This window comes from Anopheles arabiensis, chromosome 2 (assembly GCF_016920715.1).
Source record: "Anopheles arabiensis isolate DONGOLA chromosome 2, AaraD3, whole genome shotgun sequence".
NCBI classification, from domain to species: Eukaryota; Metazoa; Arthropoda; class Insecta; order Diptera; family Culicidae; genus Anopheles; species Anopheles arabiensis.
In genome coordinates this window covers 64050161-64069637 of record NC_053517.1, presented here as the reverse complement: position 1 = coordinate 64069637, position 19477 = coordinate 64050161, and the positions used below count along the sequence as shown (strand labels likewise).

Sequence of the window (19477 nt, the reverse complement as noted above, 5' to 3'; positions counted from 1 at the left end):
ATAAAAACGATGTTGGTTCAAATTCCGGACATTTATTATGTTTTTAGACATAAAAACGATAAATTTCCACATATCGAGTCCATGACTATGCCACTTGTAAATTATACATATCAGGGTCAAGCTTGTCGTTTGTCGTGCGTCTCATGTAACTTGTGTGGATTGTGGATTTTTCAGTACTGACACAAATGTGAAAATCAAGCATAGTTCGATGTGTTTTAATAATAGATAGTTATCTTTGGAAACCGAACTGAATTAAATTATATAAATAGTGTTACATTTTAATTACAGAATCCATTGAAAAAGCAACGCTCAATTCAAAATATAACCTTGACTTGCATGAATGTTTTTCCACCTAGTCGAAGTCTAGCTTTCTAAAACTGCCTTCGGTTCCGAAGCTGCGTTGTGTGGAACCATTTTTCAATACCGAGGATGGTGAAGAACAAGGTTGTGAGGTCAATAAAGCCATATCGATGAGGTAACTGCGATTGTCTGCCAATTTAAATTCCCATTGCTTTGCGAGTGTATCGATCGATTCCAGATCACCGCCGTACTCCTTGGGCAGTATTGCAGGCGAGAAATGCTGATACAGTGATTTCAGATCTCGCCCGTGTGTATAAATCTGGAATTATATTAACAAAAACGGAGTAAAAGATCGTTATGTAACATCCATTATTTATGTTGCTCATAGTTTTACTTACTCTTTTATGTTGATTTTTCTCCGACAGTAGTCCATTGAAGATGTTTAACACCGTTTGTGCTCCAGGCGGTGGATGGAGTATGTGGATGCCTTGCATGCGCAGTGGCGATGCATCCTGATTTAAGATAGCCACTTTACGCAACAGATCCATTTCGAAGTGCATCAAATGGTTGGCAGTGACTCCCTTGAGATCGATGATTAACGCCATCCCACAGATCACCATTTGGTCATCATCGCGCATCAGAATATCGTTGATCATTGTACCCACCTTTATGATGTCAGCAAATGTACACTGGTTGACATCGAAACAGCCAACACGTATTATGAATAATTTCGGATCCGTTGGTTTCTCTGTTTCTGGCAATGGGACCCCCACACTGGAAATGGGTTTATATGTTAACGTGGAATGTGCTCTGTAACATTACAACGAGTAAGTTACCCCATGCGTATAATTCTAAGCACATCACTATCCAACGGATCGCGGTTTTGGATGATTTGTGGTAGCTCGGAACGGGTTTGATAAAACAGAATAATCTTTTTCTTCACCTTCTCGAGACTAAATTTGCATCCTCGCAAAAATGCCACCAAAAACTGATCATCGACAAGACTGCACTGCAGGTCGAGCTCGATGAGCCACGATCTGATCACTTTTAAATGACTGTCCACCTGGGACTCGTCTTCGTTGAGTTCCCTTTTAGCGACCTCTTGTAATTGTTGAGAAATGGGGCGAATATTAGACATTTTGGGTTGATAAAGTCTAGCAAACCACAGCCACACTAACAACAGTACCGTAGGTCAGTCAGACGCGAAATAGAAACGGTGCTAACGCTCCTGCGATGATGTTAGCTCAAAGAACGTCTTAATCGATTGATAAACCGACGGCTACCGACGAGATAGTTGTTATCAGTGACATTATCAAATTGATCCTGGAAAATTGAGCCAGCTAATAGACCATTGTTTATGTAAGATATTGTATGACGACCAAGCATGACGACGGTAATCGAAAGCAAATTAAATCCTATACTAGTGCACAGAATCTCGACAACCAACCTTCGATATACCTAGCAATTTTTATACCACGGCAAGATGATGAACAAGCAAATTGTTGTATGAATTCAATTTGAGTTGCTCAATGTGCTGTTTTATTTGTCAATGAATTGCGCAATCGAACGTTTGTTTTGGACATGCAGGGTTAAAATTAATTTATAGTATGCGTATCTTTGTCGCATCTAAAGAGACGTTGAGCGTTTTCCACAAACAGTATGCTTCTCATTAGCTTTTTGGTTTCTTCCCTAATTGGATGTGTTGCTTGTAATGCTCTAATCCAATTCCAGCGTTCGGAACGACCCTTCCACGCCAAACAGTGTACTAGCGTTTTTCGGCTTGCCTGGTCGTTTTCGTTCGTCGTTTCGGTATTTTGCATCCTCGGCGAAAAAGGCTCGATTGGCCACTAAAGTTTTGCGCCAATCTTCGATGATATCATTCAACCGTCCTCCGCTACCACCATATTCCTCAGGGAGGTATTTTTTGGGGACAACCGCATGGAGAGCCTCGAATGAATCATGAACCTTAATGCGCTCCTGTATCTTTTTGCTTAAAAATCCATGAAACAATTTGAAGAGAGCGTCAAATCCAGACGACGGGTTGATGAAGTGTATGCCTTTGGTGCGAATCGGGAACGCTTCAATAACGGAAGTCATTTTCCTAGGGGGAAAAAAGATATCACTGGTTATCAACGGCCTCTACAAACGAATGCTGTTTGATCGTTTTGCATTCGCCACTCACTTGATGAATGTGGGATTGAATTGTGATAGTCCGGCGAACGTGAGACCCCTCAAATCGACCAATACCATGTGGCCGGCGATAATGGAAGAGTCATCGTTCACTAACAACAGATCCGTGATCATGTAGCACACTTTCATTACGTCCACGATGGAATATTTGCTGGCGTCGTACGCACCCATGCGCACCAACATAAATCGTGGACCGTCGGCTTCAAGTGTATGGGGAAGAGGAAGGTTGACACTAGAACAAGCAAAGAAAAGAAACAAAAAATGCTGCCCGCTTATCAATCTCTTCTTTGTCCAACCATTGACGCAAAGAACGACCCGTACCCGAACGACATGTAGCTCTGCAGCGATGCATTGTCTGGGTCACGGTTGTCGAAAAATTCCGGTATCGCAGTCTTCACCGTGTAATAGTTGTCGAGTTTTTCTTTCGTCTTTTCCAGACTATACTTGCAGCCTCGCAGAAAATTCACCAAAAATTGATCATCCATGCGAGGGTTCAGATGGGGCTGCTTCAGCAGCCAAGCTTTCAGGGCCGCTAGGTCGTCTGTAATACGGCTGGGAACTTCGTTCAATTCGTTGCGTGCTTTTTCCGCCAGCTCCGGCACCAGGGGTCTTAAGTGAGCCATTGTACGGTGGCGTCTGCTATCCCAACCTTGTAACTCGTGGTACAGAATAATTTCTGGAAAAGAGGCAAAGGAAAGCTTTTTTTTAGAAAGACCCTTTTTACATCGATTGAAGCAAGGAAGGTTAATCCTATCAGCGAGAACGATGGCAACTCCGATAGTTTATCGGTCGGTGGTGAACAAATTTCGCCATGTCCATGTGTTGCTTGGCAGGTGCATGCGATAAGAAGCGGTGACGCGATAAATAGCACGAAACCAAGATATCACTTATCATTTATCAGGCACATTTTGTTCATTTTTCTAGAGCTACAGGGAAGCAACCGCTGATCTGAACTACAACCATGATCGGTATGATTTATTTAATGTAGTTACACTGCTAGTTTGCAGTTTTTTCTTTGCCTTTGCAAAATTTATTCACTTCATTCACTTTTTTACATAATACTTCCATACACAAGCATACTTACGCTAGGGGCGAATATGAGATGGACTAGAATTGCTCGGGCCGAAACTCCGTAGTGAATTTCTAATCATGTATTCTCACAGCTTTTTATTGTAATACCGCGTTCGACTCTGTCCGTGGTTTGTTGAACACTGATTAAGCACGCGGCGTGTGTTTCACGCAGAGCGCAACCCAAAATCGTTGATTGGATGCACTCCACCCATCGGTTTGCGTTGAAGTTATCTATCGGTCGTTTTGTCACCAGCTCGCTCAACGCCAGACGTGACGCTACAAGCAAACCCTTTTCCCTACAACTGTGCACCATGCTTTGTCTCCCGGTTCTGTTTATTGATGTTTCAAAACCAGCCAGCTGTACGTACCGCCGGACAAAATACCGCCCTGACGCAGAGAAAAAGAAAACACAGCTAATCAGGAGCTCGAGCTTCGGTAGCAGACAAAACCGTACACGATAACAAGGTATGCTCCAGCAGGTATGCTAAGTAGTATATTTAGAATGTGTTTTTCTATTAGCAACGAAACGTGTTAGTTGATTCTTGCAGTTTTTTTTATAAATAGAAAACTTTTTTTAATTTTGGTTTTATTTTTGGTGGACTGCTAAAACTCCTGTTTTTTTTTTAATATGGTTCAAATAAATTTTGATTGAATTTTACAAATTTCATTTTATATAGCAATAAAGTTTTACAAAACGAAGGTTTTTTTTTGTAACTGGGTCTATTTACATATTCAATCTAATCTTATTTTTTATTGATGTTTTATTTTATACACTTTTATTTTATTCTTCTTCTTCTTCTTCTTTTGGCTCATCAACCGTTGTTGGTCAAGGTCTGCCTGTACCACTTGTGGGCTTGGCTTTCAGTGACTTAAGGATTTAACACCCCCCCCCCCCCATAGCAGGATAGTCAGTCCTACGTATGGCGGCACGGTCCATTTGGGGTTTGAACCCATGACGGGCATGCTGTTAGGTCCTACGAATTGACGACTGTACTACGAGACCGGCTACTTTTATTTTATAAACTTTTATAAACGAGCGATCACCACGACGCTTACATTTTTAAACCTAACCGCATTTACGAATTTAAGGGAGTTAAGAACGTTAAGTTAACGTTAAGAACGATAAGGCATCGTAAAATCAACGTACCATCGCAAGCCGTCTTTTTGTATTTATTTAAAATAATAAAACAGGAAACGCGTTACGAACATGCGTTCCATAAACAATTTCAGATTTCTATAGCAAATTCAGCTGAACAAATTCGCAACAGGATAGCACAGAGAATAATGAACAGCATCAAACTAGCAAAACATCATACCCAGGGATCATTATTGCTATCCTAAATAATTGATATTTTCTTTTCAGAAACATCATTGAACGTAAAAGCGATTAGTAGAGTTTTTAGCAATTAATTAATTGATTAATGATTATAGGAATATTTTGTTAGTAGTGTAGAATGGACAGATTTATTATGGATAGAAAAAAAGTATTATATTTGTAATAATTCTTTCTTTAACATTGGGTTCGCAATGTGCTTGCCTCAATAACCGAGATTGTTTGTGTAGCATAGCTGAGCTGAAAAATTTGTTTGCGGATAATAAATCTACTTATAATAATTTTAACCTTAACCTAAACATATCTATCCTAGAGCATAGCCTAGGATTAATGTTTGAGTGAGTAACATAAGTATTGATTGGACACTTTAAGAACTGTAAAACAATTTTGCAAAATGTTATTATTATCAGTGTAAACTAAGATATCGAGATTATAAATCCTCATCCAAGCGATGAGCTCCAGCTGTCTTTTATCAATTGTCATCAAAGTTATACATTTATGGAACGAATCTACTTACGTACTTATCCGGCGTTACAATCGCCTAATATCGTGATGAGGCAGCGACAGCGGATTTAGGGTGTTGGGGGCCCTAAGCGTTAAAAGGAGTGGAGGCCCCCCGGTTGGTGTCGAGGGGGGGGGGGCATATTGTTGCATTAGGTTTTTGACCAAACACACTTTAATGGTTTGCTGGAGGGGGGGGAGGGGGGGGTTGCTCAGAATCCCTGCCCTATAGTTCATGAGTCCCTTCATCCATGGGGCCCCTATCTAGCACAGAAGTTCTTGCTGAGACTACTGTACACACCGTTCTATTACCGGAATTACCATACACGTGGCCCCTACTATGACGGGCCCCCCCGCGGCCGCTCAGTCCGCGCACCGTTAAATCCGCCACTGGGCAGCGATATATATATATATATATATATATATATATATATATATATATATATATATATATATATATATATATATATATATATATATATATATATATATATATATATATATATTTACATCATATAATGTAATTAGTAGCCGGTCTCGTAGTACAGTCGTCAACTCGTACGACTTAAAAACATGCCCGTCATGGGTTCAATCCCCAAATAGACCGCGCCGCCATACGTAGGACTGACTATCCTGCTATGGGGGGGAATCAATTAGTCACTGCAGGCCTTGACCGACATCGGTTGTTGAGCCAAAAAAGAATTAGAAGAATGTGATTAGTAACATTTAAAAGAAAATTTAAGCCAGGTTTTGTGAAAAGCATCTGGCGGGTTTTGTGTTGCCAGAATGTTGTCCAGTTCTAAGACCTTTGGCTTTCATTTAATGAAGCACGTTTTAGTAGTAAACGACGATTGTGTAGAACGATAACTTGTTGTAGCTCAAAATACTATAAGTACTAAGCTTCGCTGTGACACCAATCCTAAATTGGAAAATATGAAAGCATCGATCATTGTATTTTCATTTCTATAAAATTCTGTAATGTATTTACTCCTTCTTCTATTTGGCGTAACGACCTACGCGATCATGTTCGGTCTGCACAAGCCTTCGAGACTTAATTGGTACCATGCAGTCGGATAGTCAGTGCATGCTACGGGGAGACTGCCATATGAGGCTTGAACTCACACAACGGGCATGTTGTTTTAAGTCGTGTACAGCTGACGACTGTACCATGGGCCTGCCTCTTTGGTAATCTTGTTATTTCAAATTATTAACTTCACCAGTATTAATGATGGCATGTTTCTAATCAAGAATTGGAATAACTGTTATGCATTTGAGAAAATTGAGAAACATGTCAATAATAAATTTGTCTTGCTTTTATTGAACAACGTTTCAGTTTAGTATTTCAGTTTCTTACGTTATTGCAATAAAACAAATACTTCCGATGTTGATGTTGTTTATTTTATTTCTCAATTACTTAACACAAAGAAAAACGGCGCAACAATTTCGAGAATGAACAACCATCGTGGTTGGTAGCTATAAAAAATAAAACAGAGTTTGTTGAAACGATCGCGAGGCGGATCGTCATATTTTATGTCATATTGAAGTACATATCTAAGACAAATATTGCGTTCTTGTACATCGTAAATATTAATTGAGCTTATTAAATACCGAAAATGAGTGCCGCCAAACGTCTATCACTAAGCAAAAGTAAAACGATTTAAAAGAATAAATAGTATATTGCACGACCGTGTCCATTAAAACGAAGCAAAAACTTTGAGCAGTGTGCAGTGATTCCAACAGAATATGAATACTTCACTACGTAGTCAGTCTGCGAATCGCTGCTAGTCTAGTACAATCCAGACGGTAAGTCTGTTACCTTAGAGCCTCCGACATTTGTTTGACTGCGGCTAGCTTCACGTACCATTCCGGTGCCAATCGAGAAGCTTGGATGATGTGCGGTGCCAGTGTTCGGCCGAAGCTTGAAATTATTGTTGCCGGTTAGTTTGCTCGGCATTGCTCCGTTGGCTGGGTTGGGTGGCCCTGTGGCTGCTGCCATGCGTGATTTTGCGTACGCATTTGCTTTATTTAATCGCTGCTCATTCGTCATGACTATGTCTATCATCGAATCGACTCCATATGCACCCATACGATCCAGGTTCTTGGTCACCTTCTTTGCTTCCAGTGCTGCCGTAATGTCCGGTTTTGGATACTTGCCGGCACTGTTCATGTCAGTCATAAAAAATACACCATTAAACTGCTGTGGTGCAGCCGACTGTGAGACATGTTGATCGCGCTCCAGTGACTGAGCTCTAAGCAGACGCGATTCTTTATCGCGTGCGTCCATTATGACGTTAAGTATGGCTCGATTTGAATCCTTCGTCGTAGGCTGCCGACTGCGTGAGTGATGTAGAGCTTGTGCCGGCACAGTGCCTGTCTCGGCTGCTGTATGGATCACATCCGGCCCTGCAATGACGCCCGGGTGCGATTCATGGGCAATTTCCAGTGGCAAGCTTGTTGCAGGTATATCGAAGTTTGTTTTCACAACACCCGCGTCCTCTTCATCTTCAAAAAAGTCCACCTTGGTTTCGTTGTTAACCATCATCAAATCATAACCAGATCCTTCTCCATCAGATGGGTTCGAAATCAGATGTGCCAGCGATCTTGACTTTCGCGGCGGTTGCGGCAAAAGGTTTACAGGTACAATCTCGTGTTCGTTCGAAATTTCGAGACTGTACAATGCCTGTTCAGGGATATCATCCACTTGTTGATAGAGAATCTCGTTCTGGTCTGAAATTTCGCGCTCTGCATCGTTCACGATGTTTTGTAGCTCCTCGATTACATCCTCGATCGTTGCGTTGGTATCGTCTTCGCCATTCCCATTCAGTTCGTGCATAGGAAGGGTGCTCTCTTGGGTAAGCGATATGCTGAACTTGTGCGAGCCTGAACTTGATCCTCCATTTTGAGCCGGATACAGACGTGGAGGTTCTGGAGTCGAGGACTGCCCTGTCTCCGAACTGCTAATACCTTCATCGTCGTTCTCTGAAGTGTTGTTTCGTTTTGGTTGAGGTGGTACCTGGCGCGGCAACGCCACTGGTCTCTTTTCTAGACTCGAAGAGTTGGAACTCTCGTGAGCTTTAGCACCAGTACTGTTGTTGCTGGCAGTGCCCTTTAAGCGCAGGACCTCTCGCTGTAGCTCCGCACACCGTTCCTGTAGCCTTCTCTCCATGGTAGTTAGGACAGTTTTCTCCTCATGCAGGATTTGTACTCGACGCTCTAGGATAACCAAACGACTGCGGACCTGTTCAGCGGACCGGGCCTGTAACTGCAGCTGCTCAATGTCGATCCGTATGGCATCCCAGCGTTTCACCTCCAAACGAAGCCGCTCTAACCATGGTGAGGTCGATGAAATGGTTTTACACATTTGGGACGGATCCAGTCCCGCCTGAAACAACTCCGCCTGCAGGTACAATCGCGTCTGAATGTTTTCCGAGCTCTCGAGAAACGTGTTGATGAACCTCATCCCGATTGCTTGCAATTCGCCCGATCCTCCGCCGCTGTTAAGCATTCCTACCAACAGCCGAAACCGCACGGGCTCAGCGCAACGCAACCGGAGTGTCGATAGCGCTTCGGAAACTGCCGTGTGTCCGTGCAGTTGACTGCGCTGTGTTCCATCGCCTAAAGCTGACTTGTCGCAGGCTATTGTTAGCAGCTGAAGTGCTACTATGCGCGATCTTATGCCCGTACCGGTAGCTGCTGCGGCCAGGGGCAACAATCCTATCGGCGTCGTACCCAATCGTGTGCCAGCCTCTGGACTTCTCGTGCAGCAGATACTTAAACATTGTCTAGGAAGGGAAACAGCATAGAATGAAGATTCATGATAAAAATTGTAAAAATGTTTGCTTTATTAGTACTACTCACAAACACGCCAATTCATCCAGTAAAGCACGCCTTTGATAGGATTGATTGTTCCGTGCCAAACCGCCGGGGGGCATCGTAGTGGTTCCATTCATAGGAGCACTTTGGCTCAGTTGGACCGCTCGTAATACCTCCAGCAACAAACTCACACCATCTAGCGGGCTTGAAACAAATTCCTGCACAAAGCTGTGGAAATTTAACAGTTAAACATATTAGCGTCGATTTTTGTTGCCTAAATTCATAGAAGATAACAAGCAGAAAAATAGTTCATGTAAATTGGGAAAAATAAGCACATTTGGTTGGCCATTTTCGTGAGAAGAGCGAGCAACAGAAACCGTATACGATTTGCGTTAGGTGTTAAAAGAAAAATAAAACAGTGAGAAAGGTTACTGCCGCCATTGTAGCGATAACTTATCGAATAGCACTAAATCGTCTCTACTTCAACGGCGTAGGTTGAAGCTAACGATCAGCTAAAAGCTATTTCCTCATTACAAAAAAGTAAGTTCACGCTAACGCTAACGCAACTTACGTCGGAGATCGAGTCGTTGGGTTATTTTAAAGCAATTGAGGTCAACATTAGGCGATTGGTAAAGAGACGAACCATACTCCATCGACGGAAGCTCATCACTCAACCGTCCATTTGTCCAGGAAACGAGCGAAAAATGGCTTGAGAATATTTTCTCTTTCGTTCGCAGGCATTAAGAAAGCAACAGTAGCAACAGACGCACAAGAAAAGCTGTGTGCCAACTTTCATCCTCTTACCCATATGTTTGGGACTTTGACTTAAGTGTGGTAGCACTTCGATTTCCCGTGTGCGAGAAATTAGGGTTAATGCGCTCTTGGCTAGTACTTCCTTCGATCGAGATGGTAGATGTGTTTCAAAGTATTACCAAAATCTTCAAACACAATGATGATGGTCATATCTTTTTGCAAGCTCACGTTCAACAGACATGGTCCAACATCTATGATCTTGAATTTCCGAGAGAAATCAATAAACGCACAGCACGGACAGAGAGTATATGGTATGGTATTAGGTACCTTGGGAATGATGCTCGAAGATCTGCTCGTAATTTAGTAAGCAAGTCCGTCACGGAACCAAATTGGCGTAGTGACATTTCACCATCCATTTCTGGTGGTGCTGATATTGGTGAGCTGAAAAACATTCAAAGCAAAGGGGCAAAAATGAGCGAGAGTTAGAAACATCATTAACCGCCGAGATGTGCGTTTGCGTCGTATGTGGTGTGTCTTACCGATAGTCCGAATTTTTGTGCGGTAAGGTCTGCGCCCGAACATTATCGTTCGATTTGTCCTGCTTGGTTGCATGGTCTTCGTTGGAGGAGGTGTCGTAAATGGATTTGAAGTTTCCATTGGACCCCCGACGGCCATATTTTTTGAGCGAAATTACATAGTCCTCTGGGTTAAACACTGGTGGTCTCTGATTTTCTTGCTAATGAACGATAATTTAAAGCATTAAACGAACTAATAAAGAACGCGTATGTATGTGCTCCTATGTTGCTCCTACCTTGACATTTGCATTCCATCCCATCGATGCGTCGTTCGCATCCGGTGGTCCAATCTGTGTTCCACCCGGTGGGCTTTTCCCGGCGCTGGGTGCCATCTGATAAAGGCAGTAGGACAAATCACTGAATAGTAATAGAAAGAGAAAAGATAAACAAAAATTAACAATGCAGGCTTAAATACAGTGTATGTAGACAAATCGAGCTAAATATTTGATATATTTGTTTTGCGTTATCTTCAAACAAACAGCATGTTTTGTTCAATATTGTCCTTAATGTCACGTAGGACACATTAGATTCAATAGAAGTGTTGATTTAACATTTACATTGGTTGTTTGGTATACATGTGATAAACCTTGTTCATCTGTTAATATGTTTAATGTTGCATCAGCAACAACATTTATATGTATACTTTATTTTAATGTTTTTATATACGTATGTTGTGACTATCTTGGATGCGCGGAAAACTGGGGACAAATAATAGGCTCACGAAACGCTTATATCTGAGAGCGGCATATAAGAGCATTAACAAGAGGAGCGCTGTCTTATGCCCATCAAACGGGAAATCATGCCAAGATGTTTTAATTCTGCACGTTCAATGTGGGGCCCCACTTTGTTCAAATTTCATCCAGACAAGCTTTTCCGTTTAAAGCGTAATGCAAATCTGTGACATCCACGTTCTACGATCGCGCTCCGCTGGCCGGCTTGCTCGTTAGTGGAATTACTAACAGAAGCTCCTCCAGTGGAGCATTGCATGATGTAAGCAGTTTGTTAACACTGTCGTAAACAAAACAGAAAGCATTAACCATAAACCATTGCACTGTTTGCATTGTGCCGCAAGCAAAGCCCAACGAATCATTCATTGTACGTCAATGTGAACCGATCAAGATTTTCCCTGCGCAAGCACTAGTTTATAAATTCAACTTGTCAAGATATCATTAAAAATGTTTTCATTTTATTGGTAAAGTAATCAAGCAATGCTAGTAGCATGATGCTCAATAAAAAGAGTATTTCCGGACAGGGGTAGTATGGAAAGGTTTGTTTATGACCCTCGGTAAAGTATTATTCGTAAAGTACATACACTAGACCTGAGTTAAGTGAATGTTCCGTGTTGCAATGATGTATAGTTACGATCGTCGAAAGCACTGTCTTGTTATTTCAAATGGTTTTAAAAAATTGATTAGTGAAATCGTGGAACTTGGTTTAATTGATGTATTCTCATTATAGAACGATCAAAAGAATTAAATAGGATAAACGTACCTACAGTGGTGCTAGTAGTACCTAAAGTGTTGGAAATGCATTAAAATGCAATGTTCCACACAACAATTTAGAAATTATGAAGTTATTTATGCTAGTGTGAAATGATCTCTAGTCTTTTGTCAAGGGTTTAAAAGTTAAATGGTGCCATTCCGATATATGACCGAAAATCAATTATTTTGTGAAATGTGTTAATTTTTTTTCCAAAACCCTTATGATTTCTTTATAAAACTCATATTTTTACTAACGCTGTGAATGACTACATAACTACGAAATTATTTTTATTTTAACATAACTTTTATAAATATTATTTGAGTACTAAAATTCATTGCCTTTTGACCATATTTTAATTTACGTTACATATTTTTTAGTGTTTATTTCCATAGTGTCATTATAGGTTAGGTACACAAAATTCTGTAGTGGTTATCGCATGATTCTGTAGTGGTTATCGTATAAAATCAGTAAAAACAGGACATTCTAGATTGTTTGCAGGATATTTATGAGAGGTACTGTGCCGTACTGTTTTTACTAAAATAAAGCAACAGAAATTAGTTTCCTGTAATTAATTTACAAAAGCCTAAATTCGCATGTCATGCTGAGTGAAAAATCCACTTCGAATCAAGCACACCCTTCCCGGTCCGGGTTGACTACAGTTGACTCATTATAAAGTGCTACAGTTATTATTTGCATGAATAAAAAAAATGTCTAGAAATTAAATTAAACAATAATTTGATATTATGGCAATAATACTCGCAATTCATATGAAAAAAGCTTCAGAATACTAAGTTCAGATAATGTTTAACTTGGTGGTAGTCGAATAGTAACACAATACGACGACTATAAGAGCCAGGGTACCTTTATAGGTACAACGAAGCAGTCACAAAAATATGTTTTGTTCTCCTTATTTTATAATATGTGATGATAAAAATAGTTAGGTTGGGTTGAAAAACTTTTTTCAATTCCTATGTGTTAAATTATTCATGTATTTGCCGTCTTGACGCTTTAAAACCATGAAAACACATCTGTACCACTACAAATTGCACCACTATTGGTACATTTACCCTATTTTTTTTTAAATTTTAAAGTGATTCATAACAACACGCTCGCTTTTTGCTCTGAATACGATACAAACGGCAAAGGCAGCTGTAGATTGCTGCGGCTTTGGCTGCGGGTTATGGACATGATTGTCTTAAACTCTCGACCTGTCGAGGTGCAAATAACAAATATAGTATGTTGTATGTGTGTGTGTGAGAGTTTAATTTTTTCACTTGCTGGTAAACATTCTTCCTACAGCTTCCTTCAGTATTTGATTTGTTAGAGAACTTTACATCATATTTTCGAAAGCAGTACAGCTGAAGGTACTTGTGTTGAGGAAGAGGCATATGAAATGCTAGAAACACATTTCGCCTCACTATTGTTTTACCACGTCGGGTAATGTGAGGTATTTTTGAATGGGATGTGAACGCTTTGAAAGCATTCCTTTTCCCCGGTTGTGCAAACGTAGCAATAATGAGAACAATGGCTAGCAGGAATTCTCATTTGCAAAATATTTACATGAAGCATCTAATAGTGTTTTCGGAATCGCGATGAAAACTTTCCTGAACTCGATTTTTACAACATTAATTAACTTTTTCATGAACATTCATGGTTTCTTTCTGCGCCACTATTTCGGACTTCAATCTCTATCGGAGGTTTTATTTAAAGAATCAGAATGCATAGCGAGGCGCACTGGATGGTAAAATGGTTCAAGCTCATTATAAAATCGAGATGTAGGTTAGAAGCGATCATAAATAAACATGATTTCATTCAGTGCATATGAAACATATCTTTCTAATGCCACCCATAGAATAAGAAACCCTTTTCCGAAGCAGTCGCAATGCTAAGCTAAAGACACGTGTGGTGTTGTCGTAAATCATGATGCTATCGCTAGATCCTCCATTGTTCGGGAATCATTCGGCTACCATACATCGCTGTGCTAGGGGCAATCAAGAACGCTACCACCCTACAAAAGGCGAGTTTCGTTCTTTTACCACCACCGGGAAGCGATTTGTTCGTTATGCGATTCCGTGCCGTTCAACTCTCATTTCCGCTGAAATACGGTGAGCGTATGGAACGAAAGCTAAGCAACAGCCGTTGTCTAGCTATAAATTTCCTCTCCAGAAGCAAACGGTACTTTGGAGCCCGAATCCGATACGCGATGGTTGCGCTATTCGCGGTGGTGAAGATCGTACCCTGGCGTACAGCAGAAGAACGCGTCGATCGCGGTCACTTGATTCGAACCAGGCAAATGGTTTTTAGTTCAACCGTTTTAATTAGACAGGGAAAGCTGCATCCAAGTGGTCTGTAGCCACCTTCATCACTTGTAGGCCATTTTGCAGAGAGCGTCAGGAAAGCATTGGATGTTGTTATTATTCTCTTTGTTTTTTTTTTCAATTTCACTGAAACAAGATCTCATTCTACCTTACATATTGATCGGCACTCTTTACTGCCATAAATGGAACGTCCAAGAGACACAACGTGTTTATCTATTGCTAAACTATTAGTCTAAAGACATAAACTAAATTCGTTCTAACAAACGCTGTCATACGACTAGTGCAGGTGAGCTTTTCCATAAAGTGATACAATAACCATTACCCCGCAACTACCATAAACTACTTTGCCACCAACAATCTCATCGAAAGGTGTTTCAAAATTATCCACCGCCACAAGGTGCTGTTCTAATGCCAGCCACACAACCTAACACGTACAGCAAACGGAATTAAAACCCACGGTAGATCCTATTGCACTGCTCGTAACGGCCAATTATGGTAGCTTAAATTGAAGCAATGGTTCCAAATACTATGGGAAAAGTGGCGCTCTCACTCATCAAGCGGTTTCAGCATGGTGGCAATTATTGCTAGTCATTGTTTAAACTTTTAGTCTACGCTCAACGCCCAAGACCACAACGCAGCGGGCAGCGTAAGTCGCTGCAGTTGAATAGATTCTTCGGCTAAACAAACAGCTTCTGGAGCAGTGGTATGTTTTGATTTCTTATTGCCATTGACGTTGAACGTGCAGACAATTATCTTTTCATATACTTTTGTCATCTCAAAACCATACCAACTTTGCACAGTATAACTTTAGCACGTATCGACTGTGATGTTATAACTCACACTTTTCGAATTGCAGCACGAGAGACGGAAATAAATTCACCACACATTTTGCGATAATATTCAACGTTGCACTGTGCATTTCCAATGCTGTAGGACACTGGAGTGTGACACTGATTCTGTGACATATTGGCTATTGTGCTGCTTGCTTTCAAACACCAGTGAACTCTATGACACTGAAAACTACAGTACTATCACGGGTCCCGGTCAACCAGCTGCACATTGAGGCACTAAACAACCACTTGGGGTCAGCAACATTCGGTCACTGGTAGCATGTCTCACGCATAAGTCATACGGTTCGAGACTACCTACCGGGGAGAGGGAGTGACTGCTTCCATTTGCTTGCATGGAGCCGTCAATCGATCATTATCTTTATGCTACATTCATCTTCAACCTCGCGGAGTTTTGACCACCCCCATAAAGGGGGGGGGGGGTGGAATTGTTGCAGTACTTGAAACGATTATACAAGCCAGTTCACTAGGCTGTAAAGGCTTTTCGGCACAAATTATTCTCGAGGATACAAATTAGACCAGGTGGAGATCGAATGACGCGAACAAACACGGTACACGTTTTCCACACTTTATTCTTCATCGGGCAAAACCACTTCCATTGTTATAAATCAGCATTCAATGGAGGAGGAGATGCCGTGAACTAGTTTCACGTAAACGGTGTGCGGTGGATAATTGAACATCGATCAATTTTGAATGACGATGATTTCTATCGCTGAAGGTTGTCGTGGAAAATGCAGAAACAGAAAGATGGAAACCTTTTTGGGGCGTTGTGCAATTATTCGAGGAAAACAGTGTTGAGAAACTGCGTCGACCTTACCGATTCTGGCAAATGTACGATTTCGTTCTGATGCTTTCTAACATTTTTTTTGTTTTGCCTTCTTCTGTAGCATGCAAATGGAACTGAGGAGAGAAGGCTGCAGGCAACAAGGTTTTTAGATAGAAGTGGTCCACATTTTCACTTCACTATCTTATTGGGTGTTGTATAACATCCAACGAACCACCACATATGCTACGATACACATAAACCATTTGTAATAAAAAATTAATCTATAAAAGCGCACCAATTTTTTTGCGTAATCCTTACGTTTTCAATCAAAACTGTTCAACTGTAATCTGCAAGCAAGGGAAAACACGGGCTAGACCAAATTAAGTGATAACCGCATGTATACCATACAACGATGCGTTCGATCATCAGAAATAATTAATTTTCACCTTTCTCTTTGGAGATAATGTTTCAAAATTCGCCCCTTGCGCGTTTCGCTGGAGTGGTGCGTGTATACGACGAAAAGGAAAGAAGCAGAAGAAGAAAAAAACGCCCAATCTATCGCCGTCTTCCAAACGCAGCACCACTGTATGTATAATACCATGCTGCGGTTAACACTACATTGCATTAGCGAAGAGAAATTTTGCATGAATTTCGACAGTAATTGCGATTATGCATATTGGATAGCCTTCGGTACATTTCTATGTATGGAGCGGAGCGCCTGGAAGCTACTGAAACCAATTTGCTATTATCGAAAGCATTACATAGGAGATCGATCTGGTATCAAATGTACAGCCCGCACGCGCACTATCAATTTGGTTGAATCGTATTACAATCAAGTTGGGAAGATGCAAAATCCGTGTTATGACATATTCAATCTGGAGAGCTTTAATATAGCCACCAATGGCAACGGCTGTGGTAAGTAAAAGCCTTGCCGTAACTCGTTTCCGGCTTCAAAAGTTGATGTGTTGATATAATATTAATTATATTTTGAATTTCCTTCCTGCTCGCTAATGCGCTTCTTGATTTAATTAAATTTCGCATCACAATATTGCATACATAGAAGTGTTTAACCAATTTCAGCAAACTGAACAAAAAATAAACAAAAAATGACAATATCTTATATAGTCGACACCTGTATATGGCTTAAATTTCCATAAGAACAATACTGGTGGCAACATGTATCTTATACGCTCAAAGCATTTTCTCCTATCCTATGATCAAATCCTCTATGCTTATCTTAATGAAGCACCCGTGTTGGTGCTAGGATTTGTAATGAGCACCGCTGTTAAACACTGTTTAAGGCCACAAGACATAACGAATGTGCAACATGTTGCTATACTGCGATGCTTTGTCCGCCGGAACCGTTAGCTTGATTATGAATCTAATAATTACTCTACTGTACTGGTTTGTGCCTCACCGACAGACACCTTTGAAGAGGCTCTTCTTCATTTGTCTGCTTTGTGGCGCGTTTCTTCCACCTGACCTAACAAATCCTACTCACCTTCTATGAGAGATGCTATCTTGTCATCGTAGAAACAACAATAACCACGGTAATGGTCATACAAATAAAGAAGTTAACACTTTTTATGACAGAAATGGGGGATTTCAAATTACATGTGCCTAACGATGCCTTTTAGATCGTAAACTAGTGGCATGTGTCAAGCTCCGGTAATTTGGTTACAAAAATTATTACCGTGAAGGCGATGCCATGCAATTCCGGAACAGTATGCAAATTTTGTGTTGTTTTTCACTTACTTATCATGCACCGAATATCAAGACTCACACATTGAACTGCAACCGTTTAGCTTTATAACTGGGTAGTTAAGTTCAAGCACAGATATTAAAAAAAGTAAAAAATATTGCGCACATTTGCTAAAACTGACAAAACTTCCCACTTGTTTGGAAAATGTTTCTTTGAACCTCATTCCTTAACCCATGCATTCGCTTGTTCCGGTGTAATTACAGTTGAACGCTTAACACCAAAAACATAGAGCAGCATTTAACCTAGACCAACCAATTTACCATAATCGTTAGTGATTATCTTGACAGTAACAAACAGCTGTTTTGCATGTTTACCGAATGCTGCACAGAATGGAACATCATACTAAAAGTGAATTCAACGACGGTACCGAGTCGAATGAGAAAAAAACGAGTACGCTGCGCTGTAGCGCGCAAACATAAACGAACGAAACCTAATTGGTCACTACTACGTTGGGGCGAAGTGATGGCCAAGTTCATGGGAAATGTTTTTGTAACTTTCTTGTCCATCAATGTGCATGGTGAAAATCGTTTGGTTTTGGTCGCAAAGCTTGACACTAGGCGCCGTGCCATACATTAGGGAGACTGCAGTAGTGTGGCAGCTCAGGCCAAAACGACGATGGAAGGTCACAATGATCGCGAGAAAATTAATCGAACCATCGCAACCGAACTTGTTTGCTGCAGCATTATATGTCGGCTGGCCTCTTTCGAACAGACGTACCGTTTCTGTTTTATTTCAGTGGTTGAGATTGCCAGAACACCAGGCGTATTGGCATTTGGCGTTCATGTTTGAGCCTGTCCGTTCAGTAGGACGCTAGCATAAGTGGAGCAAATTCTCCGGTCTCTCGTCGTACCACAGCACAGATACCGGTTGAGAGCAGGTTCTTTGAATAGGGAGGTGTTTTTTCGATTTATTTTTAATCTCAACATGTATGCATTGCCAGCAGTAGGTGGGCCAAATTTAGCTCCAAACCTGTGCCCCCCTAACTCGCCACCAATCAATGAATGCGGGAATTAAATTTGTAAATTGATGATCGTCCTGTTGGCCGTGCTTATTCCGTAACAATGTGGTTCAACAGCCAGGGTGAAAGAACAACAGATCCATCTCACTGTGCCTCTCCTAATGCATGATTACGCTAAACAGCTACATAACATACGACGCGACATACTTTCGTATAAGCGCGAGAGCAACAAAACAAAACATATCTCTCGTAGCATTAAGAACCGTTAGCTTTTCAGCGATCCTCCCCTTGTGTTGGTGACCGGTTCGGAATTGTTAGGAATTTCTTCTACTCTCCGATTTCTCCAAGAGAAAGACGGCAGGTATACCATGGGCCAGCAAGAATCGGCCGCACAACGATGCCACACTTGCATAAGAGGGTGAACCAAGCGTTTCGCCCATAGGCTCGTAGAATGTCCCGTTGTACGACTGCTTAATTGGTCGCCAATTTCCTCTTCACACGCTTATCAAGTATGGGAGATGAAGAAAATTGTACAATGAAACAACTTTCGTTTAAAATCATTAAAGAGATCAATAAATGCGTGAATGCCTTGCACAATATTCATCATAAATGAAAATATGGGGCTTATAGAAACGTAGATGAAAACGTTGAGAGAATAATAATGTAATGTAATTGTGGTGCGTTTCCTTTTTTTAAATCACTGAGAAGTTAGTTAAACAATTGCGTTTTGCTTCCTATACATCCGTTGATACCATATTTTGTTAAACATATTTTAATAACCGGACAATGTTCTTGATCTCCCGCAAC

The 19477-nt window shown here is 41.0% G+C and overlaps 2 protein-coding genes across 2 annotated transcripts in view; both read right to left on the bottom strand.

Moving 5' to 3' along the window:
• Positions 1-12: 12 nt before the first annotated feature.
• On the bottom strand, positions 13-1704 carry LOC120908451 (alpha-tocopherol transfer protein-like). Its single transcript, XM_040319434.1, has 3 exons — positions 1137-1704; positions 699-1074; positions 13-619 (listed from the first exon to the last, which is right to left on the bottom strand). The coding sequence occupies exons 1-3, from the start codon at positions 1436-1438 to the stop codon at positions 353-355; spliced, it is 945 nt and encodes a 314-aa protein (XP_040175368.1). The 5' UTR covers positions 1439-1704; the 3' UTR covers positions 13-352.
• Positions 1705-1816: 112 nt separating this feature from the next.
• LOC120908453 overlaps positions 1817-19477 on the bottom strand; it is a 41653-nt gene continuing 23992 nt past the window's right edge. Inside the window, exons 4-11 of the mRNA XM_040319435.1 lie at positions 10773-10893; positions 10501-10697; positions 10289-10402; positions 9254-9436; positions 7339-9177; positions 2812-3123; positions 2483-2722; positions 1817-2401 (exon numbers count right to left, since the gene is read on the bottom strand). Of these exons, the coding sequence (XP_040175369.1) occupies positions 2017-2401; positions 2483-2722; positions 2812-3123; positions 7339-9177; positions 9254-9436; positions 10289-10402; positions 10501-10697; positions 10773-10893 (3391 nt within the window). The 3' untranslated portion in view covers positions 1817-2016. The remainder of the gene's footprint in view (positions 2402-2482; positions 2723-2811; positions 3124-7338; positions 9178-9253; positions 9437-10288; positions 10403-10500; positions 10698-10772; positions 10894-19477) is intronic.

Bases quoted from the DNA above. Each gene is read 5' to 3' on its own strand.
- LOC120908451 (XM_040319434.1), bottom strand. From the start codon at position 1,438: ATGTCTAATATTCGCCCCATTTCTCAACAATTACAAGAGGTCGCTAAA. The intron at 1,075-1,136 runs GTAACTTACTCG...ACCCATTTCCAG, and splicing joins CTTAGAATTATACGCATGGG to TGTGGGGGTCCCATTGCCAG. The intron at 620-698 runs GTAAGTAAAACT...ATATAATTCCAG, and splicing joins AGAAAAATCAACATAAAAGA to ATTTATACACACGGGCGAGA.